The sequence below is a fragment of the Geotrypetes seraphini genome, chromosome 18 (genome assembly GCF_902459505.1).
Source record: "Geotrypetes seraphini chromosome 18, aGeoSer1.1, whole genome shotgun sequence".
Classification (NCBI taxonomy): domain Eukaryota; kingdom Metazoa; phylum Chordata; class Amphibia; order Gymnophiona; family Dermophiidae; genus Geotrypetes; species Geotrypetes seraphini.
In genome coordinates, this window is record NC_047101.1 from 26,300,079 (window position 1) to 26,319,879 (window position 19,801).

General features: G+C 39.7%; 1 protein-coding gene across 9 annotated transcripts in view; it reads right to left on the reverse strand.

The window, feature by feature from the left end:
* Positions 1-1,405: 1,405 nt before the first annotated feature.
* Positions 1,406-19,801, reverse strand: part of CXXC5 (CXXC finger protein 5) — a 45,305-nt gene continuing 26,909 nt past the window's right edge. For 7 of the 9 annotated variants that reach the window (XM_033927485.1, XM_033927484.1, XM_033927481.1 and 4 more), the window contains exon 3: positions 1,407-3,537. In XM_033927485.1, the coding sequence (XP_033783376.1) occupies positions 3,493-3,537 (45 nt within the window). In that variant the 3' untranslated portion in view covers positions 1,407-3,492. Of the gene's footprint in view, positions 3,538-7,773; positions 7,866-18,363; positions 18,758-19,801 lie in introns of those variants that run through there. The other 2 variants (XR_004537502.1, XM_033927488.1) reach the window with 2 other exon arrangements.

The following is a 19,801-nucleotide window of genomic DNA, read 5'->3' on the forward strand; positions in this document are numbered from 1 at the left end:
TTCAAGACCGAAGACCTGAAAGCCAAGTCCTGTTTGGCAGCAACATCTACTCTGTAGAATTTGGCAAACGTGTGAAGAGATGACCATGTCACCGCCATCCTGCAAATCTCCCCCCGAGAAACAGATCTAGCTTTGGCCCATGAAGAAGCCACACTCTGGGTAGAATGCACCTTAACAGCAACAGGGGACTGTTTTCCCTGCAAGAAAGTATGTGGACGAAATAGCTCTATGGATCAACCTGGAGATTGTGGCCTTAGAAGTGGGAGCACCTCACTGCAAGGAATGAGTCAGCACAAACAAATGGTCAGAAAGGCAAAACTCATTAGTGACCTCCAGATAACATTAATCACAGTTAATTGGTCTAGAGCAAAATGTTGAATTGAAACAAAAGACATGCTGTAGAACAGGGGTGCCCACATTTTTTGAGCTTGCGAGCTACCTTTAAATGACCAAGTCAAAATGATCTACCAACAATAAAATTTAAAAAAAAAACAAAGCACACTGTATGCAGAGAAAATGTTAATTATCATTTATATTCCATGGGTTTTCAAAGAGGTCAAGGCAGATGACTTTATGCAATGTCACCTCAGGAACAACTATACAAAAATAGACAAATATACCCCTCCCTTTTTACTAAACCGCGATAATGTTTTTTAGCGCAGGGAGCTGCGCTGAATGCCCTGCGTTGCCTTTGTGTTCTGGAAGCACATTCCAGATGTCCTCTGGAAGCGTATTCCACGTGTCCACATAAACTTAGTAAAAGACGGTTCAGGGATGATAAGATAGAGGTGTATAAAATACTGAGTGAAGTGGAAAGGGTAGATGTGAATTGCATGTTCACTGTTTCCAAAAATACTAGGACTAGGGGACGTACGATGAAGCTACTAAGTAGCAAACCGGAGAAACAAACCAGAGAAAATATTTCTTCACATAATGTGTAATTAAACTCAGGAATTCATTACCAGAGAATGCGGCGAAATCAGTTAGGTTAGCAGGGCTTAATAAAGGTTTGGATAATTTTCTAAAAGACAAGTTCATAGGCCTTTATTGAGATGGCTTGGGGAAATGCATTGCTTATTCCTAAGATAAGCAGCATAAAATCTGTTTTGCTACTTGGGATCTAGCTAGATACTTGGGACCTGGTTGGCCACAGGATACTGGGCTTGATGGACCTTCTTATGTTCTTAACATATATTTTTTTGACTCTCAATTTTAGATATTCTCCCTAGTTTGTCAATCAGGTGGATACATTATGATATACAGAATAGTTGCTTTCATTTAAAATTCTTAAGAGACAGATTTAATAGATAGCTCACCTGAAAACAATCTTCTCATTATGTAACTCACATCTTACATTTAGAACCTGAGAAAAAACTTAGTTAAAAAGACAATATAAAGCTTTAAAATGACTGATATTCATTTGAATTAACACATTTACAATGTTCTCATTTATTCTGCTTGATTATTGGGAGGAGACAGAAGAAAATGCTAGGAAACATATTTGTAAAACACTGAAACAGAAATGAGCATCAAAATCGCATGCAACAAAAATGGACATATGGAACAAAGATGTAAATTATGACACAGGATGTGCATTCCTAAATCATTACAAACAGCACAGCTGAGATTTCACATGGAAGTACTGACTTCAGCACAAGTGGCAGATGAGATTAACATTAGGAAGTTTACAAAAGTGTTCTCTTTGATTAAATATTTGTAAATAAGTTTTATTTATTGTGCAATATTCCATGCTTTGGAGTACACTAATAAAACCCTTTTAAATCTGCCTCTTGTTTTATTTCCACTTTCATATTCAGGGGCCAACGCAGAAAACTTGTGTTAGAGCCGCAAACTAATGCAAGTGTAACACAAAAATCTAGCTTCTGAATGCAGTAACCAGTCCAAAAACTGTGTGCTTAAGGCCAGATACATGTGCACATAGGTCTGCACTATTATCAATTAGAGGTCTTGTGCAAGACCTTCAGTTGACACTAGCACAGAATCAACAACACATTCCTCCCGTGGGCACTTCTGATACCCAGGTCTCTGGTGGTCCAAGTATCCCTCCTCAAAGCACCTTTAAATTTTGGTACGCAGCAGCGATACACATTTGCCATCTTGAAAAATCGCAGCACCTGATCTCTTGCAGTGCATTCTGTGACCCATCGTGCAAGATCAGTTTGTCAAAAAAGTGCCCTGAGGAAAGGGGGTCTGAGCAGTCCAGGAAAAGAGGCTCACCATGGTATTTTGTGGAGTTGGGAGTATGAAAACCTCACATGGGACACTTGGAATGTTTTTGGGATTGAGGAATCATCTGCTCCTTGAGCTGCCATAAAAATTCAGTACTACAAAATGAATAAAAAACAAACAAAAAAAATCTGTGCCAGATTTTAGTGAAGAACTTTCCACCAGGAAACAATTTAATATTCAGTTCTTTTCTATGCATTTTGTATGATTACTACACTATCCTGTAGGAAAGTAGCTTTATGCTGTTTTTCCTGCAATAACCTTTCTTTCTGCATCAGGAGCAAGATTAGCATAAAAAACCCAAACAAACATAAATCAGTATGCCAATGGGTCATGCAGCTCACTGCATCAGCCCCTCAGTGTTTTGCTGAAGTATGTTCTGCAAATGAATAGCAAGACGACGACAGTGGAAGAGACTAAAATGCAAGTCAAAGGTTGGAAAGACTTAACACAATTCATGTTTCAGCCACTAGGCCTACATCAGGAGTCTAAATAAAACAAAATTAACAAAATATAAGCATATACATAAACAAGTAAGACATGTCATCATATATATATACAAACATTTATTATAATCAAGAAAATATAATAGCAAACTTAAAAATTGCTTTTATTTTATGCTTATTTTGTTTTATTTAGACTCCTGATGCAGGCCTAGTGGCCGAAACACGAATCTTGTTGCGTTTTTTTCAATAAATTTGTTAGCTGAATGCCATACTTTGATTCGTGTTTTCGTCTCTTCCGCTGTGCTTATCTTGTCTTCTGTTGCTTGTTCTCTGCAAGTGAATAGAACATTTTCATTACAAGCATGAAATCGAGCATCTTAGAAACTATCCACCTTATTTTATGATAGAAATAAAAGTATATATGAAGGTATAGTTAACTGTGCTAAATTACAGCAGTGTTTATTAGTAACTACGTTTAAAAGGTTACCTCAAATTTACATTCTCTATACAAGAACTGCATCTTTCACACAAACACCATTGACATCAAAACACAGAAAAAAACCTGATTGTCCATAGTTTGTTTAGCAAGTCTTCATATGTTATAGATCCAGATTTCAAAAGAAATTATAAGTTGTACTACTACTGCAAATGATAAACATTTAATAAAAAGAAACCAGGATGAATTCTGCAAGGAAATATTTTTGGTTCTGTGGTGCATCCATTTAATCCAACCAAAATTCCTTGCTTGAGACAACACAAGTAAGTTGTGACATAGCACTTAATGGATAGCGCTTTGGAGCTACTGAAACCATCTGAATGCAGCACCTGTTGGAAGCATCACCTTCTGGAAAAACAAACAAACAAACAATCAGTTTAGCAATGCAATTTAGCTTTGTTAAATATTTTAACTATTTATTTTTTTCTTTGTAATGTGTTTTTATTAATTTTGTTTCTCTTATTGATGCTTTGTTAAATTTTATGTGCAAGTCACCTTGTGATAACTGAAGTATAAGTTGAGGCTTCCCTCCAGCCATTCCTCCCCCCTCCCTTTAGAACATAGAAACATAGAAAGATGACGGCAGAAAAGGGCTATAGCCCATCGAGTCTGCCCACTCTAATGACCCCACCCCATTAAGTCTGAGTGCTAGTGACCTAGTTCCTTAACTCGACCCTCGTAGGGATCCCACATGGTTGTCCCATTTATTCTTAAAGTCAAGCACGCTGGTGGCCTTTCATCTCTGGGATCCAGAATTGTTCTCTTTCCCTTTCCTCCACTAGTCCCTTGCTGTATACCTTAAAAAGTATCTTTTATAGATAGATTTTACAAAGTATGGAAAGTTGGAGAAAAATCACAAAGCTGAAAAGCCTCCTGTGGAGTCCCGCAAGGATCTCCACTCTCCCCCTCATTGTTCAATTTATACATAAGCATTCTAGGCAAAAGTTTCACCCTTCCACAAGTCCAAATCCTCTCATATGCAGACATCTTTCTCCTTTGCCAGGCCAAGAAACACATTGGGTAATAAATTAAAACATGTAAAAACCACAAGAGCCTACTACCTAAGTGATTGGATACAATAATAATAATAATAACAGTTTATATACCGCAGGACCGTGAAGTTCTATGCGAGCTCTTTCGGAACTTTTTAGCCTTTCTGCACAACAGAGTATTCCTCTACGGTTTCACATAGTGGGGATTCGAGATGGTCAATCCGGCCCTAATTTGGACATTTTAGCGGCAGCTTGGGCTGAAGATTTGCAATGCACGATAATGGCCCACCAGCTTCAGCGGGTACTGAAGAATATCCAGAAGGTGTCTCCTAATATCACCCACTGGGAAATGCAGTTGAAAATTGTTTTGAGACTTTATATTTCACCAGAACGAGCAGCCCGGATGGGGATAACTACATCTCATTCTTGTCCGAAATGTGCACTGGCTCATGCTTCATTGGGACATATGTTTTGGACCTGCCCCAAAATTCAACAGTTTTGGAGATATCTTGGTCATTATACTACGATGCTTTGGAGAAGGCGATGGCTTCCGCAACCGAGAGCACTATTCGGATATTATAATATAGCCACTCCTAAACCTAAAGGAATGACAGCTTTTATCACTAGAGTGCTTTTGATGGGAAAGAAAGCAATTCTTACTAACTGGTTATCCCGAGATCCTCCTTCTAATGCTCAATGGAGAGCCTTGATGATAACTCATGCTACGCTGGAGCGAAGATCGGTGGGAGACTTTGAATACGGGCCGGGTCGTGGATTTCGTCAGACCTGGGAATATTTCTGGCAGGATCTCACACCATATGCTCGAAGTAGACTCTTGAATCAATAGATTTACTTTTCACTCTCAATTTTTCTGTGGCATTGGACTCTTGGGGTGGGGAGAGAGGGAAGGGAGGGAGGGGGAGTGTATTCAATATTATTTCCTGACTATGCTATTTGTTTTATTTGTTATTTGTTGAAATAAAAACATTTGAACATACAATGATTAAAAATGCTACAAATTGAATGGATCTAACAGTTACAATGATTAAAGATGTTACAAATTGAGTAGAACGAACAAAGTTAGAAGTTGTAGAGATCAGTTGTTGTGGAAGAGGTTGTGCAAATCAGCTACCCAAGTACTTCAGGAATAGATATGTTTTGAGGTGTCTCCTAAATTCCCCATAGTTCTCAGCATGCATAAGCAATTGTTCTAGATCTTTGCCCCATAATGCTGCTTGATAAGAGAAAAGATGTTGATGATGTCTTTTAAATTTATATCCTCTAACCGGTGGAGAAACAAACTTCAAGTGTGAACTTCTCTTGTGTTTATTGGTTGAGAAAGAGAAGAGGTCAGTTATATATTTAGGGGCTAAACTAGATAGTACCTTGAAGCAGAGACATCCAAACTTAAACTTCGCAGGTGCTTCCATCTGCAACCAGTGCAGGAGTCGGTAGGAAAGAGTTACATGATCGGACTTCTTCAACCTGAAAATCAGCCTGACCGCCACATTTTGCACCAGTTGTAATCGCTGCATATTCTTCTGGGAAATTGCCAGATGGGCGATATTACAGTAATCAAGTTGGCTCAGTATAAGGGATTCTACCAAAATTCTGAATGATGAAGCATCAAAATATGCTCTAATGGACCGAAGCTTCCAGAGAGTAAAAAACCCTTTCTAACCAAAGACATCCCAACTTATTCGGATCAAAGGAGATGAAAAGTTGAGGAGCTGTTCTGTGAGGTTGAGTGCATTGCAAGTAGAAAGCCAAGGCACGTTTGCAGTCCAAAGTATGAAGCGCTACTTCTCCAGGGTGAGAATGAGGCTTTGGAAAAAATACTGGTAGAACAATAGATTGATTGAGATGAAAGTCTGAGACCACTTTAGGCAAGAACTTCGGATGAGTACGGAGGACCACCTTGTCATGGTGGAAAACTGTGAAAGGTGGGTCCACAACCAAAGCTTGTAACTCACTGACTCTTCGAGCAGACATGAGGGCAATCAGAAAAAACGCTTTCCAAGTGAGATACTTGAGATGAGCTTTATCCAGAAGTTCAAATGGCGGTTTCATTAGTTGAGCTAAAAAAACATTGAGATCCCAAACCACCGGAGGCAGTTTAAATGGTGGATGAACATTAAAGAGTCCTTTCATAAATCGGGAAACTACGGGATGTGCAGAGAGGTTTCCCATCAAGAAGCTGATGAAAAGCAGCAATAGCACTAAGATGGACTCAAATGGATGTAGATTGGAGTCTTTCATGGTTAGGCCCTGGTCCAGTATTACCCCCAAGACCTTCATAGTAGATTGAATAGGGTAACTAAGTTTATTGAAACATAGAAACATAGAAGATGACGGCAGATAAGGGCCATAGCCCATCAGGAGAAAAAGGAGGACAGATTGAGCAATGGAAGTAAAATCTGAAGGCTAGCTATTGTATGGTCTTTCTCTGCTGCTATGTATTGTATCTATTGTTACCAGAGCACAAAGTTTAAACTTTCTTCTAAGAAATCCTGACCTGAGGGAGGCAATAATGAAAACCGGCTACAGCTATTGTGTACATATGGGGTTTGTACCAAAATTGAGAGAAAATGTCCACATAGGCTTTCTCTTTGATTAAATGCAGTCACTGAACTTGCTTTCTCTGGGATCAATATTCAAAACAATTTAACCAGCCAGAAACAGCTTTTGACTGATTAAAAGGTTTGTTTAGGGCTAACTGGTCCTATTCATTGGCATTTAGCTGAATATGGTGGATACTGTGGATGGGCAGACTAGATTGGCCATTTGGCCTTTATCTGCCACCATGTTTCTCTGTTTCTAAAAATGTTCTTTTCAACCAGGGTTTTACATGAGGGATTAAAGGAATCATTTTCCTTAATCCCATGTAGTTTATGTCTGCCTCCAAAATGTAACCAAGTTAAAATTGTAGCCTTTCTACTTACACATACTGCATATCTTTGTAAAATAGGGCAGTAATACTTCCATGTGGAAGCTACCGGGTCTCTGCTATTTATTTTTTCAATGTGTATATTTGCATTTTTAATTACATTTATTATATATCACCTGCTAGCATGAAAGCTATCAAAGCAATGTACAATCAGGTTCAGCAATCTTTCTATCCCTGGAGGGATCACAATCTAAGTTTTTATCTGAGGCAATAGAGGATTAAGTGACTTACCCAAGATCACAAGGAACAGAAGCAGGATTTGAATTAGGTTCACCACTTATACCTCCCTCCTGAGATGTTTTAAAATCTTTAACAACTGTTCAGCATATGGAAAAACTGTGATCTTCACTGTCAGAGCCAGTTAAATCTTTTTAATCGTCTTCCTAAAGGAGGAAAAGACCTCAAAACCCCGTATGCTAAAAGTACACGACTAAAAAAGCACATTTGATAGGGAAAACACCTCATTGGCCTGAAAAACCTCCAAAACTTAAGCAAATGCTGTCATAACAACATTAATTCTGACATTTCTTCAGCATAAATAGGTTATAGCAGCCATGTTTGTAGAGCTGTCTATAACAACGTGATCAATGATTCAATCTTAAATAAAACTTATCTTGCTCAAGTTACTTCAAGTTTTATACGCACTGCATACGGTCTTTGCTGTGCCCTGGTCCACTGCCGACGGTAGCTAGCTGGCGTTTCGCCGAAGGGCTGCTTCAGGGCAAATGGACTCTACCCTTCAAAAAGAAAAAGAGAAACAGACCGTCAGCACAAGTTCGTAGCAGAATTTTAAAATTTACATTTGACAACAGAGAGGACAGTTCACCTATAGAGAACAAAACTTACTGTCGGCGTTTCAACTTTATGCTCACTGTGCAGCAAAGATGGCTGCCAGTTCGATCAGCTGATATTTAAAGCAGTAAGTGTCATCAATAACGTGTTCCAAAAAGTTAGATGGAGGTGCGGCTCTGTGAGATTACAATCTAATATATGATACTGATATCTCCAGTCCATTCAATGATTTTGATGTATTTCTTACTGTCTTTTACTGTATGCTCATAAAATCCATTATAGTTTTCACTGCAAGAAGCTGACACATCGAATCGGTTTCATTAAATTCTTCATGCAATTCATGTTCCAATTCTTTTTTTTTTCTTTCTTAATGACTTTTTGTTAATTTTTTTAGTTTTTATGTTATATATGCCACTAAAAAAGTCCTGTGGTCCACTGGGAAGTCAAATTCAATTCATTTTCTTAGCCCACATGACAGTGAGACCCATACAAAAAAAAAACCAACTTCCACCCACCAAACTAAAGATTGTTTCAAGACTCAAGAAAAGATCTTCTTATTAACAAAAACATACTCATATACCTGATAATGCATATATCCTGAGCTGGGACTATTCCCAGTTTATTCAAAAAAATAGGTGCCACTCAATTTTCAAATTGAGGCCATTAGGCTCTTGTGATTTAAGATGGTAAATCCATTCCTGTTCTTTACTCAATAGGGCGAGTTTCCTATCGCCCCCTCTGTTCAAGAATGGCACATGGTCAATAACAACACACTTCATGTCACTGACACTGTGATGCAAGGTGTCATAGTGCTGAACTAGTGGCTCATCCTCCTTGTTGCAATTCAAACTGCTCCTATGTTCACCCGATCAAACTTGAAAGGGTCTAGAGGTTTGTCCAATATAGAGCTTGGGGCAAGGGCATGTAACTGCATAGACTACAAATGGTGTGACACAAGAAGTGTGATGTCTCACAAAGTACCTCTCTCCTGTGAAAGGATGAACGAAACTCCTTCTCATCTCTAGTGTAGACTCACACATCTTGCATTTCCCACACTTAACATGGCTTCCTGCCCTTACGAACATGTCTGCCTCACCAACAGTGGCAGAAAGACACAGTATCTCCTTCATATTTTGATGGCGACTGTATGCAGTTTCTTTTCATTAAAGGTTGGATGTAATTGAACTATTGACCAGTGTCTCTGTAGAATTTGAGCGATCTAATCTATGCCACCTCAAAATTTTAAAACACAGGTAGGATTCCAGTCTTCCACTTTTGCTTCCTTATCCTCTAGAAGAAGGTCCCTATTCACAAATCTTGCCCTGGTGCATGCGTTCTTCTTCTTCACTACCTTCTCAGGGTAGCCACGATCTAGTAATTTACACTGCAATTGCTTAGCTTGGTTCTTGAAGTCTGCTTGGGTGGAGCAAATGCATTTATACCTTAAGAATTGCGAGAAGGGGAGACTGTTATTAAATACTCAGGGATGACAACTGGTGTAATATAGTAATGTGGAAAATAGAGGTTTCTGAAAAAAAAAAGTGTCTTGCTCTTAATTCTCTTTTTCTTTTTGAAGGATAGAGTCCATTTGCCCTGAAGCAGCCCTTCAGCGAAACGCCAACTAGCTACCATTGGCAGCAGACCGGGGCACAGCAAAGACCGTATGCAGTGCATATAAAACATCAAGTGACTTCAGCAAGATAAGTTTTATATAAGATTGAATAGGAACATAAGAATTGCCGCTGCTGTGTCAGACCAGTGGTCGGTCCATCGTGCCCCGCAGTCCGCTCATGCAGAGGCCCTTAAGTCAAAGACCAGTGCCCTAACTGAGACTAGCCATACCTGCGTACGTTCTGGTTCAGCAGGAACTTGTCTAACTTTATCTTGAATCCCTGGAGGGTGTTTTCCCTTATAACAGCCTTCGGAAGAGCGTTCCAGATTACTACCACTCTCTGGGTGAAGAAGAACTTCCTTATGTTTGTACGGAATCTATCCCCTTTTAACTTTAGAGAGTGCCCTCTCCTTCTCTCTACCTTGGAGAGGGTGAACAACCCGTCTCTATCTACTAAGTCTATTCCCTTCATTATCTTGAATGTTTCGATCATGTCACCTCTCAGTCTCCTCTTTTCAAGGGAGAAGAGGCCCAGTTTCTCTAATCCCTCACTGTATGGCAACTCCTCCAGCCCCTTAACCATTTTAGTCGCTCTTCTCTGGACCCTTTCAAGCAGTACCGTGTCCTTCTTCATGTACAGCGACCAGTGCAGGATTCAATATTCCAGGTGGGGGGCGTACCATGGCCCGGTACAGTGGCATGATAACCTTCTCCGATCTGTTCGTGATCCCCTAATTAATCATTCTTAGCATTCTGTTCGCCCTTTATGCAGCCGCTGTGCATTACAAGGACGGCTTCATTAACTTGTCGACCAGTACTCTCAAGTCTCTTTCCTGGGGGGTCTCTCAGAGTACCGCACCATTCATCCTGTATTCATGTATAAGCTTTTTGTTACCGACATGCATCACCCTATACCAGTGATCTCAAACTCAAACCCTCTGCAGGGCCACATTTTGGATTTGTAGGTACTTGGAGGGCCGCAGAAAAAATAGTTAATGTCTTATTAAAGAAATGACAATTTTGCATGAGGTAAAACTCTTCATAGTTTATAAATCTTTCCTTTTGGCCAAGTCTCCAATAATAATATTGTCATTTATAGCTAAAGAGACATATGATCAAGAAACTGTTTTATTTTACTTTTGTGATTGTGATAAACATACTGAGGGCCTCAAAATAGTACCTGGAAGGCCGCGTGTTTGAGACCACTACCCTATCCACGTTAAACCTCATTTGCCTTGTCGTGGCCCATTTCTCAAGTGTGTTTATGTCACGTTGCAGGTCTTTGCAATCCTTCTGCATCTTCACTACTCTGAATAACTTTGTATTGTCTGCAAATTGTTCTCGCTCATCGTACCAATTTCAAGATCATTTATAAATATGTTGAAGAGCATGGATCCAAGCACTGAACCCTGCACTCCATTTGTGACGCTTTTCCAGTCCGAGTATTGTCCATTTACCCCCACTCTCTGTTTCCTATGCTCCAGCTAGTTTTTAACCCACGTTCCATGGCTTGCGATTTTTCGAAGTAGTCGTTCGCCTTCTGAAAATCCAGATATACAATGTCGACCAGGTCACCCTTGTCTATTTACCTGTTTACTCCCTCGAAGAAGTGCAGCAAGTTCGTCAAGCAAGATCGTCCTTTGCTGAAGCCGTGCTGGCTGGTCCTCATCAGATTGTGTCCGTCAAGGTGATCAATGATGCGGTCCTTTATCAGCGCCTCTACCATCTTTCCCGGTACCGAGGACTATAGTTTCCTGGATCTCCCCTCGAACCTTTCTTGAAGATCGGCACAACTACTATAACAACCGCCTAAACAGGAACCTCTCTTCCAGACAGAGGAGAACCCAGTCCACTTTCTCCTACCCCCTTTTCTAAGGAACTAAGCGCAAAAAGATGTATGACAACCTACTAGCAACACATGCAGCAAAATTGGACCCCTCCATCACCAACCTGCTGACAGCAACAACATACCTCAAAGCTTTCCGAAAAGAAATCAAAACCTTACTATTCAAAAAATTTGTCCTGATGTCCTAACCCCCCTTTCTTTTCCCCTCTTTCTCCCACTTAGTATCCTCTCTTCAAAATTGTATTAGGCCCCAACGCCTTGAATTGTATCCCACTTCCTGGATATGTCCAGTTATCTTTTTGATGTAATCTGCTTAGAACTGCAAGGTACAGGCGGAATAGAAGTCATTAATGTAATGTAACCTATTTATGCAGAAGAAATATTAGAATTAATGTTATTATGCCAGCAACTACTTAAGTTACGGAGGTTTTTCAGGCGGATGAGGAGTTTTCCCTTTAAAGTATGCTTTTTAAGTCGTGTACTTTTAGCATATGGGGATCCGAGGCCTTTTCCTCCTTTAGGAAGACAATTAAAAAGATTTAACTGTCTCTGACAGTGAAGATCACAGTTTTTCATAGTCTGAACAATTGTTAAAGATTTTTAAACATCTCAGAAGGAAGATATAAATGATGGATGTTGATATTTCTCTTATTCCTGCATATTTGTGTGATTTGAATTAGGTTCTCCTGCTGGAGAAGGGCAGATGTGGTCCCTCTCCATGAAAGTGGAAGTAAGGAAGAAATAGGGAACTATAGGCTGGTAAGTAAATTAATGGATACACTTTTAGAACAGAGAAGTGTGACATTTCTGGAATCCACTGGATTACAGGAACCGAGGCAATATGGATTCACTAGAGGCAGGTCCCATTCATGGAGAAATACCAGACTCCCCAAAAAACTTCCCTACCAAAGTGAGACTACCATTTTTAGATATGATAAGGAAATCAGACTATTTATTTTACTCTTATAAAAACAACAGATAGAAATTCATATCTATACTTCATTAGCTTTCATAAGAGTCTCATAAGAAATTTGCTATATAGTCAGTTTCTAAGGCTACATAGGCTATGCTCAGATTTGGACAATTTTGAAAAGCAAACATGTCTGTTATGATCAAGATTTTCTCACACACGATACCCTAAAGAATGTATCACTGAAGGACACAATATTCAGAATATAAAAAGGAAACATTGGCATATTTTATCTTCAAAGGAGTGTTTCCGTCATATACAAGACACAAAAGAGAGTGGGGAAGGGACACAGAATATCAGCCACAAAGACAATCCATTTATTAAAAGCATATAAATGGGTAAAACATATATACAAAAAAATGGGTAAAACATATATACAAAAAAATAAATAATAATGCAAGCTTATCAGAGAGTCTTTTATCCTTTTTGTACTGGACCCCCAACACGGTCCGCTTTTCAGCTATGAAAGCCTTCGTTAGGGGTGTGCTTATGAAATCTAAAAAAATAAATAAAAAAGCAAACAATGTATCTTCACATATTAAATTATACATTGAATAAAAAGGAAAGGATAATCATGATTGGACTAAACATTCACATTGAAATACTTATAATCATATCGAAAGATATCTCTGAGCATAGCAGAAGCAAAAAAAGAACTATCATAAAGGAAGCATACAAAATGACAAAACTATCATAAAAATGCCAAAACAGAAATATTACCAATTAAAATATAGACATGCACATCATTAGAATATATATACATTGCATAAAAGCACAAAAATCATTTTTAATATATCAAGATCATACAAAATGAAAAATGTCTATAAAGAACATGAAAACATGTATAAAAGATCATACATAAGAAACTAAAACTTGCATATAAAAGGAAAATTAAACCAAACATACCCAGTAGATGGCTTCAATATACTTGTAAAGACCAAAAAGGAATGCTATGAAATAAGAATCGTCATATAATTTATAAAGCAAGAAAGACTTTAAACAGGAGTGCACAAAGTGCTCAAAACATGCCATGTAACAATGCCAAGGTGCGTAATGCATATAGGCTTCACGGAGAATCCTGGGGCACAACTTATGAAATTACTAAAAGCGTTCTCCATAGAATCCTCCAAAAAGGTCCACCTCATAAAACCATATAAAATCGGAGACGTGACCCCACAAAATGAAAAAAAAAGCTCTTAAAACCATTAAAAATCAGAGAGGTGACCCCACAAAGTGAAAACATCTGAATCAAAAGTAAGAGTGATACAGCGTATGGAAGAAAGGTTACCTCTCAATTTATATATAAAAGCTTGAAAATCAATGTAGTTGTTCTAAGGGTAAAAGACATTATAATTGTCATTAAAAAAAAACTCTTAGGTGGATCACGGGAAAACATAAGCCAGTAAAAGTTATATACCAAATTGTTGGACACTTACCAGTCCCAAAACACTGCGTGCAACTGCATCTGCTGATGGTATCACTGCTGAAATGAGGAGCACGTCAAAGAGAAAGCTCTTAAGAACAACAGAACAAGGCAAAATAATGATATCATCAAAAGAACATAACTGGAGCACATAAAACATATTAAAATAAAAATGATGGGATGAATGACGTGGGGAAAAGGCAACATACAAAAAACTGTATGTCCAAAGTGAAACTAATCAAACTGTCCTTAAAAATGATCTAAAAGAAAAAGGTCCTGAAAGTAAACTAATCAAAAAAATTATCCTTGAAAATGATCTAAAAGAAAAGGTCCTAAAAGATGATGTGTGTCTGCCAAGAGCAGGCATGTGCCAAGATCAGACTGTGTATGAAGAATAAAATTTAAAAAGTCTTAATGATCAAGAAAGATTTTTAAACCAGGATGTAAAAAAAGGGGTTCAAAATATCAAGGATTAAAAATATAAGGTACTAATAAGTGAAAAATTAAAACAAGTTGCATAAAAGAGGGGGTGCAAAAAGTAAATACAATTATGAATACCGCTTCAATTATAGAACATGACATTGTTAATAAACAACATGTATCATTTAAACCATAGGTGTCAAAGTCGGTCCTCGAGGGCCAGAATCCAGTCGGGTTTTCAGGATTTCCCCAATGAATCTGCATGAGATCTATTTGCATGCACTGCTTTCAATGCATATTCATTGGGGAAATCCAGAAAACCCGACTGGATTCCGGCCCTCGAGGAGGGACTTTGACACCCCCGATTTAAACAGTCGAACCATATAAAGGTTGTTTAGCATTGATTTAAAAATGATATAGCAGTTTACGTAAAAGAAACCATTGTTAACAACCTGTCTAGTCAATATGAATCATGTGCGCAAATTGATTTTGAAGATATCAAACACCATAAAATCTATCTCTGAGTTTAAACCATGGAGTGGAGTAAGGCTTTGGAAATCATAAATCAGTTTGTTCCTCCTGTATCAAAATATTATCAATGTCTTCTCTTCTCATGCTTCGTTTGGTCATTTTTAGAACAAAGAATTTTAAATCATCTACTACAGTATGGCCCATTATTCTCCAATGTTCCACCAGTGGTGCAGACAACTGCGGTGTACAATTATTCTTGTTCGTATCATTCGTTTGGTCTTACCAATATATACCTTTTCACATGGACACTGAATTAGATATATCACAGAAGTTGATTTGCAATTTAAACTGTGTCTGCTGTCATGGACACGTTCAGTACGAGGGTGTGCAAAATGGTCAATAGCCATTGCATGCTGGTACACACTGTACTTTCCGCAAGTACGGTGTCCCATATGTATCAGTGCATCATCTGGCCTTATGGGTGCTAAAAAGGATGAAACCAGCTTCTCTTTTTTATATTCTTGTTTCTTGAAAAAGCAGTTACTAGACATTTGTTCTTAAAACAGGAGTGCTTTTCCAGGATGTGCCAATGTTGGCTTATTATTCTCTGGATATCTCGGGCTATATACGAGTACAGTGATACCTTGGAATCCGAACTTAATCCATTCCAGAACCCTGTTTGAGTTCCAAAATGTTCTAATTCCAAGACAATTTTTTCCATTGAAAATAATAGAAACTGGATTAATCCGTTCCTTGGTCCCACAAACTCAGATTTTCAAATAATTTTAACACTAAATACACTGGATTTTTTTGTAATTCAGAACACTCAAATACAGTACAGTAAAAGAAAGGTAAAGTGAACCTTGATAACGAATGAGTCCAAAGCTCCAGATACCATCTTTCACTCATAAACTCGCCTCCTTCTGCGTATGCACACACCTGACGCAACTTCTTCCCTTTGCTAGTGGCCACCCCCCTCATCTTGCCTCCCCCTGACGCATTTCCTGAGGTGAACGCAGACGAGGAAGAAGTCGTGTCAGTGGCAGCTGACTTCAGACAAGAGCATGAAGGACGGAAGGAGTTTGAGTGAGCGGTACAGTATCGCGGAAGTGGGGGGAGATAACGCCGGACCGGGAAGGGCAGAATAGATGGCAGAGATCACAGGGGAGGGAACGGGACTGGCCACCGAATGCATGTGAAGAGGGGTGCTTGGCACGTTAAATTTTCCAGTCTTTTTTTCCTCATTGTCTGAGGCGTACGTTCGGATTCCAAAGCAGCATTCGGATTCCGGGGCAAAATTTGCTCTTAAACTTAGTTCGGATTCCAAATTGTTCAAGTTCTGGGGTGTTCGGATTCCGAGGTACCGAGTTCAGGAGGGCATTTCTGTGTTCTATTTTGGAGTAATGTATTTCTTTCAAAGGAATCTGCCCTCAAATAGCCATCCTGGATGCATTTTTCAGGAATTCCACGGTTTTTAAATGTTTTTGCCAAATGCCCAGATTGTTCTCTAAAATCACTATCATTAGTGCAAATACATTTCACATGCAAAAACTAACTGACTGGTAAATTAGCCTTCAAAGTCCATTAATGATAGCTGCTAAAATCCAAAAATGAGTTTCTGTCTGTAGGTTTCTTGTACACTTTGGTAGTGAAGGTATCAAAATGCTTGGTGATGTGCAAGTCCAAAAAACTGATTTCTAACGGATCATACATTATCTTAAATGTCAGATTGTCACGTCTAGTGTTCAACCATGTGAAGTGCTCTAGTTCAGTGTTTCTCAATACTAAACTAAACCTTAAGTTTGTATAGCGCATCATCTCCATAAAGATAGAGCTCGACAGTTTACAGGTAATTCAATAAATGAGGGAAGGACATAATAATAAATTAAAGGTTATGAAGAGGATAGCTAGCTTTACATTTTAAATAGATAGCTTTACGTTTTGGAGAAAAGCCAGGTTTTCAGATGCTTTCAGAATAATTGGAATGAGCCTAGGTTCCGCAGCGGGGCAGGGAGGTTATTCCAAAGCTCAGTGAATTTGAAGAAAAGGGATTTCCCTAATTTACCTGCATACATGACACCTTTTATCGAGGGGAAAGATAGTTTGAGTATGTGGGCGGATCTGGTAGCATCAGGTCTCGAAGAATTCCAGGATAGAGGGATTAGGGGAGGCAGAATGCTATGTAGGATCTTGAAAATTAAGCAGGTACATTTAAAGTGAATCCTAGAAATCACTGGAACACGGGGTACGCAAGCCGCTTGTTGGGGGTACGCACTGCGCAGTTCTCCCACCCCTCTCTGCTGAAAGAAGCCACCGCCACCGGGGATCCCATGCCTTAATTCCTGCCTGTCTCCCTCTGCTGAAGCCGACCCAGAAGGCTTCCCTACGATGACAGAGATGACGTTAGAGGGAAGCCTTTCGGGTCAGCAGGGAATCCCATTTACCTCCTGCCAGGCTCTTGTAGCAGGAACGCGGCAGCGGCTCTTTGCACACTGCAGTGGCTGACCTGGAAGCCTTATCTCCGACGTCAAAGCTGACGTCAGAGGGAAAGCTTGTGCGTCAGCCACATGCAGTGTGTAAGAGCCGCTGCCTGTATCTGCCTGCAAACAAGTGCGAGAGAAGACAGGAAGGAGGAGCCCATCTGGCGGCAATGAAAGAAGCGAGTGCAGCCCTGCGAGTAAGGGAGAGAGGGGGCATGATCGAGGGACAAAGGGAGGGGGGAGGATCACATTGGGACATGGGAGAGGCACATTTTTGGGGCAAAGACTGGAAGGCAGGGAGGTTGACACCAACTCAGGATACAGAAGGAAGGGAAGGGGCATGAACTTGGGACACATGGGAGGGAATAGAAAAGGAGAATTGTTGGGCATGAGTGTGTGAGTGACAGGGAAAGAGATGGTGCACATGGGGAAAGGAAGAAAGATAAATTGGGTAGAGAGAGAGGTGTTAGTGATGCATGGGGAACAGAAGGACTAGAGGGAGAAATGTTGGATATGGTGGTGGAGAAGGGACAGATTGAAGGGGATGCAAGGGGGAGGAATGTAGGACATAGTGATGGAGGAACAGATGTGGCATGGTGCTGGAGAGGGTTGATAGAAGTAGAAATGAGCATGGGGCTGGTGGGCAGTGGTGAAAAATGCTGCACATAATCTGGGGGATGAGAGAGAGTGAAATGTTGGATGTGGCAGTAGAGGGGGTGGGAGAGATACCTGGATCTCTCATGACAGATGGACAGTGAGAGAGAGAGAGGGAAACATGTTGCCAATAGGGGTGAAGAAGAGCGGAAGAAAAGTTGGACTCATGGAGGGACAGAGAAAGATATTAGTTGGGGAAAGGAATGAAGTCTGGAGGAGATGAAGCGTGAAGGAGGCAGAGAGAAAAGAGATGTTGAACAGGTGAAAAGGAGGGAAAAATGTTGGATGCGGCAGTAGACGGAGAGGGAGAGATGCATCCTAGATATCTCTCGCTCTCTCTTTCCCCACTCCCTTTGCAACAGGGGAGGGAATGAGAGAGAGAGGGAGAAATGTTGCCAATGGGGGTGGAGGAGAGAGGAAGAAAAGTTGGACTCATGGAAGGACAGAGAGAGATGTTTCTTGGGGAATGGAATGAGATCTGGAGGAGAGGAAGCATGCAGGAGGCAGAAAGATGCACAGTCAGAAGGAAGTGCAACCAGAGACTCATGAAATCACCAGACAACAAAGGTAGGAAAAATGATTTTATTTTCAATTTAGTGATCAAAATGTGTCAGTTTTGAGAATATACAGGGTGTCCCAAATGTCACTACACATTTTTAATAAATTCTTAAAAATTACACAAGAAACTGAGTTTATTCATATTCTTAGCATCAACAAAAGAGTCATTGCAGTTTTACTTGCTAGGCTTGCCATCACATTCCCAATGCCTCGAAGACGAGTTGTATACCTCCATATGAGCGCCTCCATTTTCGATAACTTTCAGCCACCTTCGGACGCAAGCGACAATTTTACAACGCTGCTTTGTCAATTGGCGACCTATGGTTAAGGGACGATATGCTTACAGAAACTGCAAAGCCTAACTATTATTTTGCTGATGGCCTCAAGTCTCTCCGAATGATACCTGAAATAAAATAGAAAAAAAAGTGTGTAGTGACTTTTGGGACACCCTGTTTATCTGCTGTCTATACTTTGCACTATATTTGTCTATTTTTCTATAGCTGTTACTGAGATGACATTGCATGTTTTAAAGTTACCTGCCTTGACCTCTTTAAAAAAAAAAGAATATAAATGATAATTAACATTTTCTCTGCGAAGTGTTCTTTCTAATGTGTGGTTTTTCTTAAATGTTGTGGTTACTATTATGTATTAATAAGATTATATTGTGTGCATATGAAAAATGGATGGAAGAAATTGCATTACAATTAGTACTATTATTATGGGGGTGGAGTCAGGGGTGGGTCTGGGGCGGAGCTTGGGCAGGGGTAATCGGTTGGAATTTGTTAGGCTTAGGGGGTACTTGGCTTGAAGAAGTTGAGAAACACTGCTCTAGTTCAGTGATCTCGCCCTGTCAAAGTAGAAAACTGTCATCAATATATTGCATGTAGAATTTGACATTGTTCATATAGGGGTACAGTGTAAGATGTCTCTCCTCAAAATTTGCTACATATAAGTTTGCAGTATCAGGTGTCATAGTGGCACCCATAGCAGTCCCCTTCATTTGCTGATAAAACGTCTGTTGGAACAAAAAATAATTTTGTGTCAACGCAAAGGTGGCGAGGGTCACTATGAAAAAGTTAGGTATTCTCTGAACTGCATCTCTATTTTGCAGGGTATCTTCTACTATTTTTAAAGCATCTAGAAGACACTTTGCAAAATAGTGCCGCAGTTCAGAGAATACCTAACTTTTTGTACCTTGCCTTTTCCCCACATCATTCATCCCATCATTTTTATTTTAACATGTTTTATGTGCTCCAGTTATGCTCTTTTGATGACGTCATTATTTTGCCTTGTTCTGTTCTTAAGAGCTTTCTCTTTGACGTGCTCCTCATTTCAGCAGTGATACCATCAGCAGATGCAGTTGCACGCAGTGTTTTGGGACTGGTAAGTGTCCAACAATTTGGTATATAACTTTTACTGGCTTATGTTTTCCCGTGATCCACCTAAG